At 39.5% G+C, this 8,317-nt stretch overlaps 1 protein-coding gene across 1 annotated transcript; it reads right to left on the reverse strand.

The window, feature by feature from the left end:
* Window positions 1–1,036: 1,036 nt before the first annotated feature.
* Window positions 1,037–7,239, reverse strand: LOC121306562 (transcription factor Sox-19b-like). The gene is made up of 2 exons (XM_041238356.1): window positions 6,402–7,239; window positions 1,037–1,370 (listed from the first exon to the last, which is right to left on the reverse strand). Exons 1-2 carry the CDS (start codon window positions 7,040–7,042, stop codon window positions 1,124–1,126), a joined length of 888 nt encoding a protein of 295 aa, XP_041094290.1. The 5' UTR covers window positions 7,043–7,239; the 3' UTR covers window positions 1,037–1,123.
* Window positions 7,240–8,317: the final 1,078 nt, after the last annotated feature.

The raw sequence follows: 8,317 nt of genomic DNA on the forward strand, positions 1-8,317 counted from the left end.
TAAACATCTTTTTTGTGTTTTAATATAAATTACTGTATTTATACCCGTTTATTTATTTTTAATTCCTACTTTGAAAAAAAAAAAAAACAGTAGTTTTGTGAGGTTTGCAGGGGTTTGGAAACTTAAGGGTTAATTCTGCTTTTTTTTTTTTTTAACAGAGAGAAAGGGCTTAATGTTGCAGTGAGAACCAGGCAAAAATAAAGATACTGCTTTTGCAAGGAAAATCTCTTTCTGTTACATTCTGCAATTCCATTTTGCTTCTGTGATTGCCTTGTGTCTACAGCATTGCTTATCTGCTCGGCACAGATGCATGAGAGTTGATTCAGTGGGGCAAAACTACAGAACTTTGCAGCAACATATCTCACACACAAGCAACACAGCTGCTTCTGTCAGCTCAGATTCTGTCCCAGGGAACACTGTGAGTGGTGTGGAACAAGACCTATATCAACAAGCTTCTGTTTCAAATGCATTGCTTTTATAAAACATTGTTTTAATTAATAACACATTATAATTAACAAATGGATTTCCAACGAAGGCTATGGTCGATATGCTTCAGCAAGGAAGAATTATCTACATTAAGCATATTATCTACAACTGAGCCATAAGGAAATGCATCATGTAGGTGATAGTATCTTGCCTCCTTTGACATTAACTGAGAAGGCAGCTGTTTTCTTAATAAGAGTGTATAATAGTGACATCAGTATTGCAGGTCCCATATCAGTACCAGACAGACAAACACTGTGCCAGTATATCATGATGCCCTCTGGCTGTATAATTGTGAAGTTGGTTTGATAATGGTTTCTTTCTTTCTTTCTTTTTTTTTTAAAAGTTTCAGATGTGGGTCTTTCCATAATTATTATTATTGTTGTTATTTTTATTAATATTATTACACACACATATTAGGGTTTCCTTTAACACAAAGGCTTTTTTTTTTTTTTTTTTTTTTTTCCCCCCCACCCAACAAACAGAAAACAAGTGTTGAAGACTATTTACAAAACTCCTTCATGCGCGGTGGAGAGAGAGAGAGAGAGAGAGAGAGAGAGAGAGAGAGAGAGAGAGAGAGAGAGAGAGAGAGAGAGAGAGAGAGAGAGAGAGAGAGAGAGAGAGAAGCACAAAGTTCCTGTCAGATGTGTGTCAGGGGCACAGTCCCGTTCAGGTAGTGCTGCTGTACGCTGCTGTAGCCCCTCTGTCCTGCAGGGTCCGTCGTGTCGTTGCTGGGGATATACATGCTGATCATGTCTCTCAGGTCCCCCTGCAGCCCCCCTCGGTGGTGGCTGGGGGCCCCAGTGGGGGAGTGAGACACCGGCTCTGGTTTTACCATTGACATCACAGAGCTGGCCTGCTGGGCACCTCCTCCGTAAGACATGGGGCTGCAGAGAGAAGAAGAGAGGGGTTCACTTATACTGAAAACGCTTCATAGGTCCAAGGCTTTTTTTTTATTTACATACAAAGCTGAACACGTTCTTTTCAGCCAGTTGGAATGAGAACGCCATTTTGTCAATGTTCTCTTCGCCCCGCTGTCTGCCTCGCTTTTAAAACGAGTATCGCGCTCCAGCCAGTAGCAGGCCAGGCATGACTGGGCTCAAGGGCCTACACGCAACTTGAATGGGTTTTGCATTGTACGCTGTTAAGACCTGCGTTGCCATGGTAGTACATTGTAAAGAACTGGGCCTAGTCTTTCAAAATAAAAGAGGCCGTGCGTTATTAGTTTGCATACTCCAATCGAGGCCTGCATATTTACGACCAACCCCCCTCCTCCTCCTCCTGACGGGGGGCACACACACAATTAAATCAACAACCAAAACAGAACTGAACACACCTGTTTTCACACCATCAAAATATTATAAAGCACGCAAACAAAAATACAGTTAGGCATTGAAAAACTTTAAATTTATCAGAAGTCACAAATACAGTCGTTTTTTTTTTTTCCCTGCACACAAATAGGCCTAACATATATATATATATATATATATATATATATTTACAATATTTACTTGCATCTGTTCAGTTTTCTTGTTTTCTTGAATGTTTGGCCTAAACTGGGTGGCAAGCCTCTTGTGTTTTTATATAGGCCAGGCACAACGCGTTACCAACTCAGACAGGAAGGTGGGGAGGCTGGGCGAGGGAAACCTTCCATACTAGTGGTGTGGTCATTGTTTACACATTCAAAACCAATACTGAATGCTGTTTTAACCCAGTATGACAACTGGAAAGCACACGTCGGTTGTGGGTCCTTTAAAAATAAATAAACCGATGATATTGGCTAGCGAAGGATCTTTGCATTAGCAGACGCACGCCGTGCCAAAAACAGGTTGGGATGAATTTACTCCCCCTAAGTAAATCAAAACGTGTAAAATCACACATAGATGCTTGACTCATATAACTGAACGCGTTCGTTCCATACTTTGCTTTTGCAGAGACAACTGGCACTTCTGTTCATCGTCTTAAATGCATCCGTGCAATAAAATAATTCTATCCCGCGGTGGGAAACGTGTATGCAAACATGTTTGTGTTTTAATCCATGCGTTTCCAAAAAAAAAAGAAACTCTTTTCGAATAACACAATTCAACAACAACAACAACAAAAAAAAAAAACAAGTCCATACACGGCCTTTAAGAAACACAAGCACACTAAGGTATAAGAACAGCGATACAGTTTATAAAAATGCCTTCCCACGACCATTTCATTATTTTACTGTTCAAATTGGGCAGGGGTGCGTTGTCAAGGCGTGCGCGCCTCGGTTCGTTATGCCGCATGAATGAACTGGTGTGGCCCATCCTCAAAAAGCACCGACAGGAATTATATTTCTCTTAGTGGATTTTAATCTTTAAAAAAAAAATCGAAATGCACGTCACTGTTCGCACCCAAAACCGATTCCAACTGTGTTTATAAACATATTGAATTATATCTATTTTAAAATGAATAAGCGCAGCTGTCTAACCCAGATGTGTGTGTCTATATATATGAATTATTATTTTATGATGTCCTAAATTTTCCTCATCCTCATGGAAAAACAGATTTTAAAACTGCTGAAAAACCGCAGATTTGTAGTGAAAGAACAAACATAAGCACACGCTTTTTATATTATTGGTTCTTTCATGTAATGTTGTGAAGCCAGTCTTGCAATGAAACCCTTATTAAACCCAAGAGGCAGTGCGGTCCAGCGGTTAAAGTCCAGGGCTGGTCCCCGGTTCAAATCCCACCTCTCCCGCTGTCTGACTCTCTGTGTGTGACCCTGAGAGAGTCGCTTCACCTCCTTGCGCTCAGCGGATGAGATGTTAAATCAATCTCCTACTGGAAGTGACTCTGCATCTAATGCGCAGTTCACAGCCTGCCTCTGGAAAGCGCTTTGTGATGGAGGTCCACTGTGAAAGGCGCTATATAAAGATATAATGCAACAATATTTTAGCAGTTATCAAATGTGCAAAAACAGTGTAGAAATTTAGTTAACTCCTTTCCCCTGCTAGGAATAGCGTTGTCATTTAGTATAACGCAGTTATGATATCAACAAACAATAATGAACTCCCCTTCTCAACTAAATATTTCAATAACCCCCCCCCCCCCCCCCCCCCCCAAAACAATAATACTACATGGTGTTCTGAAGGAATACAGCTGCCCATTATTTCAATGTTTGATGCAAAGTTGTCAGTGGAGTTTCTCAAAGGCCTTAAACATAATTATAGACGCATGCTGTACTCGAAACTTACAGACAGTTTAATTGAGAATTAGCCACCTTAAAGGGGAGGCTTTCCCTAAAACGAATATCGGCTCGTTCGCTTTAGGGAAAGCCTTCCCCTTAAGGTGGCTAATTCTTAGTTAAACCAAAATTTGGATTTATTATTATTTTTTTTTTTAAGACAACTTGACATACAGAGGCAATATTTCATAAAACATTACAAATACATTAGGATATTCGACTTCCTTACAAGAAAATACTTTAGTGATAACGTCACGTAAAATAAAACAATTGTATTATTATTATTATTTATTATTATTATTATTATTATTATTATTAATTATTAAAACTGTTTGTTTGATCATTTTGAATACTACTACAACTAGGCGGTGTGTACATTTCAAGTGTCTTATTTTGAATGTTGTGCTGAATATGCATTGAACCCCAGTTGCTATTAAAAGTCTCTGAGGTCAATGGAATTTGTACTGTAAATAAGTTGCGTTTATCTCAAGGTAAGGACTCTGTATAGGTGCCCTTCGAGCCAGGTCGGTTGGCTAGATTAGTTTTTTAAAGGTTGGGGTAAATTCGAGGTGGGGGTACCCACCTGCACACCAGGAAAAATCACTCAATCGCAGCTGGCTATTGACTTAATCTGCTTTCGTGATCCCTAAACACTGGGGTAGGTCAATATTGTAACTGCGCTGTATGTATTTGACAAACATCGCACCTGGAAAATGATACGATTTAGGGTGGAGCGCCTTTGTTGGGATGTTAGATTTGCTTAAGACGAGGTTGCCAGCAAGCTTCAAGCACAGCAGTTTACAGAATGGCGTTTTATTGAAATTGGTTTTAAACTGGCGAGGTTCCCTGGCCCCTCTTGTGTAGAGAGTGGGACGTTTCATTTAGTTTCAACAGAGTTCTTCAGTATACAAACATTTTTCAACTAATTCATAGTTAAGTCGCAACTTTCGTGTGTCAAATAAAGTTATGTTTGAACTTTTAACTTTGATCAATTAGTTGAAACTTTGTGTTTAGACGGCTTGAATGTAAACATATACCCCAAATGATGGTAAATATGCCAAACGGAGGTTTCCAAGTATACAAATGAGAAAGGGTATATTTTTGTAAACACGTTCTTCACAGCTTCTTGGACATTTCCTTTTCCCAAAATGTTTCATTGTCCAGGTGTTTAAGACATGATTGAATATTCAATTTATTTTATTTTATGTTTTTGTAACCAGGCAGTCACATTGAGATTCAAAATCTTATTTCAAGAGAAGAAGAAATTCTTCTGATTTTTTATAAAATCTCGTAATGATAAAAAAATCTAACAATTAAATGTTTTGGAATCTATTATAAAATGCATTGGGATGCTTGTATAGAATAGCCGTGCCAAAACAAAGCGATACATAAATTAATTGAAAAGTAGCATTTGTTTGTAAAATCACTGGATCTTGCCCAAGTTCTGAGATCATTCAGCTGCTCGGAACCGGACGAGCTCTGATGGGTAGAATGAACGCCTCTTACGGATTTGATCTGCCCGCATAAGGACTCTTGGTGTTTTAAACGTGAAGTCGGGTCTCTATGACACCATTGCACAGCCTTAAATTTTATATATTAAGGGCTCCACGCGTTTTGAAGTTTGTTGACCCCTGCAAAATATGCCGCGTTACCTAATTTGCCTACTTCTTGTGTGGAACAAAGCGATTGAAACTGAAATAATATTCCGCTGTTATTGAACTCTATTCACAAAACGAACCGTTTTAAGGAATGTTTTTTTCTTGAAGCTAATTTGCAATAATGAATAGTGTTTGGAGTTTAATTAATATTTTAGAGAAGTTTTTTTTTAATTCTCAGGAGAATGTCAGCCTCTTAAAACAGCCCTTACTGTTTTGTGAAAAGCACCCTATTTCATACAATATATATTTGATGTCACGTTATGACAGAGTGCTTTAGAAACGCGATTGTTGTATTTCACAGCGTTTTTTAAGCACTGGCAGAATCTTGGCTTGGCAAAAAGTTGAATTTTTGCAACAGGCGTAAACTCTCTGTAAACATCCCTCTGCTTTATAAAGAGTGGTGAACAGGGTTACAACACAGTAATGCAGCGAATTTACTCTACTTTCACACGGACGTGGTAATGAACTTACAAAATAAACTTCATACAAGAACTTGAAACGCTGACACCAACGCGTAACATTGAAGGTGAAATAACGTATTTAACACTTTCAGGCCAGTTTATGAGAATTTAAGTTTCAAGAAATCTAAAAAAAAAAAAAAAAAAAAAAAAAATTGCATTCTGTATTGGTTTCTCCAACTTCGTTGACATAACCAAAGAGGTTGAAGCAAACATATTAAGACACATTTATGGTTAATTTGTTATGTACGAGTAGCTCATCATGCGTATAAGATAGTATTATACTATATATATATATATATATATATATATATATATATATATATATATTATATAGAGATATATATATATATATATATATATATATATGTCTGCCGTTTTCAATCGATTGTTTCATCTTGTCTTCATTGTGTGTTCAGTTTTATGACCTCTGTATTCACCACAGTGTCAATATTACTCACATATTTGCAGAAATCACTTAAATGTTTGCCCATCGAATGCAATGCTAAATGTACACAACTTTAAATGCTTTCTTTTAGTTTAGAAACAACAACAAAAAACAAACAAACAAGTTTTGTCAAAACTCACCTGTATGAGTTTGCACTCAGGTAGCTCTGAGCTGGGGCCATGCCAGGGGGATACTGCAGGGTCGACAGTTCGTAGCGGTGTAGCTGCTGGGGGTACCCAAGGGCCTCGCTCTGCATGCCCGCGTACCCTCCAGTGGGGCCCCAGCCGTAGCTGTCCATTCTGGGACTCCCTCCGGGTCCCTGCGCCGCCGCCGCCGCAAGCAGGTTGCCAGCCGAGAGGGGGTACTTTCCAGCCGGGTTGTCCTTCTTCAACAGAGGCTTGCTCTTGCGCCTGGGCTTGTACTTGTAGTCTGGGTACTCCTTCATGTGCAGCGCCCTGAGGCGCTTGGCCTCGTCTATGAACGGCCTCTTTTCTGCGTCTGTCAGTAGCTTCCACTCGGCTCCTAGTCGTTTGCTGATCTCCGAGTTGTGCATTTTGGGGTTCTCCTGAGCCATTTTTCGTCGCTGGCCCCGCGACCAGACCATAAAGGCGTTCATAGGGCGCTTAACTTTGTCCATGGGGTCGCTGCCTGGAGGGCAAGCGCCCTTCGCCCCGGGGTGATTACTTCCCACGCCGCTTCCCACAGGTGACACCCCAGAGCCGGGGTGATGGGACTGCGGGGGCCCCGGCGACTTTAACTCATGTTCCATCATACTGTACATGTTATTATTATTATTATTATTATTATTATTATTATTATTATTATTATTATTATACTTACAGTAGGTCTCCAACAGCCTCGACAATTCCTGCTTTTTAAAATATTTTTCTAAAGTTAATTCCTAAATTTGCATCAGCGTTCTCAACAACAGGTTGAAAAACCAGTTCTGTAATAATCCCAATTTTTTTTTTTTTTTTTTTTTTTTTTTTAGCATCAGACAACGACGTGCACAAAGGATTTTACCCAAAACAGTTTTAAAAAAAAAAAAAAAAAAAAAAACTTATTTAACTCCTGCCGAGGAAGCTAGTATATAAGGACAATTCCTCCCCCGCTCTACCAATCCGCTCCCAGCTTTGCAAAACGGGCGTTGTACTGCATTTCCATAACTAAAGAAGGGGCGCGGTAAATAAAAAGCACTTTATTGTTCATGAACGCCCAACGTGCTCTTGTTTCCTTCTTTCTAAAAAAAAAAAATGCAAAACCAGAGTGTGTTGAATCTACTGCACTGTATATATTACAAAACAAACTGCTTCCAGGCTGGTCAGCGGCGGTAACCTACAAACAACTCGGACTGTACTTTTCACACGTGGGCACAAAATTGCTTTTCATCTCGCTCGTTCTCCGAGCAAGAGGATTAAAAGCAAGCTCCCCCCCCCCCCCCCCCCCCCCCCCCCCCCCCCCCCCCCCCCCCAAACACACACACACACACACACACACAGCAGGTGCTGTACAATTTTCTTTTTTTTTTAAAAAAATTGAGATTTGGGACATACAGGTGCATGACACAGAATTCAATTCTTAATGTCCCAAATAAATCAAAACTCTGGCGGTAGAATAGCCGTCATCAAATTATGGCGCCGCGGTAACGTTTTATTTAGGTCAAGCTTCTGGACTGCGTGTTTATTTGAGGACTTTAATGCCTGCGGACCAATATCGTGGAGGGATGTAGTGATGAATGACTTATTTTCCAATAAAATGAAACAGCTTTTTTTTTTTTTTTTTTTTTTTTGTCTCTGGTGAAATTCTCCTTTTAAAATTTAGTTTTGTGATAATCTACAGGACAAAAACAAAAACAAATAGGAACACGTTGCTGCAATACAAAATATCACCAACAGAGGGGGCTGTTAATGTTGTTGTGCGTGTTTGCTGTCGAAATAGTATCCATTATCCATCGAACATTATTTCTGACTATCTGAAAAATTTTGTTGGTCTTTTAAGTGTTTAAATGTGTTATTTCGTAGTTAATTAACCATGCGATGAGGGACGGAACAGCTCT

This window comes from Polyodon spathula, chromosome 48, assembly GCF_017654505.1.
Source record: "Polyodon spathula isolate WHYD16114869_AA chromosome 48, ASM1765450v1, whole genome shotgun sequence".
NCBI classification, from domain to species: Eukaryota; Metazoa; Chordata; class Actinopteri; order Acipenseriformes; family Polyodontidae; genus Polyodon; species Polyodon spathula.

Bases quoted from the DNA above. Each gene is read 5' to 3' on its own strand.
- LOC121306562 (XM_041238356.1), bottom strand. From the start codon at position 7,042: ATGTACAGTATGATGGAACATGAGTTAAAGTCGCCGGGGCCCCCGCAG. The intron at 1,371-6,401 runs GTGAGTTTTGAC...TTCTCTCTGCAG, and splicing joins CTGAGTGCAAACTCATACAG to CCCCATGTCTTACGGAGGAG.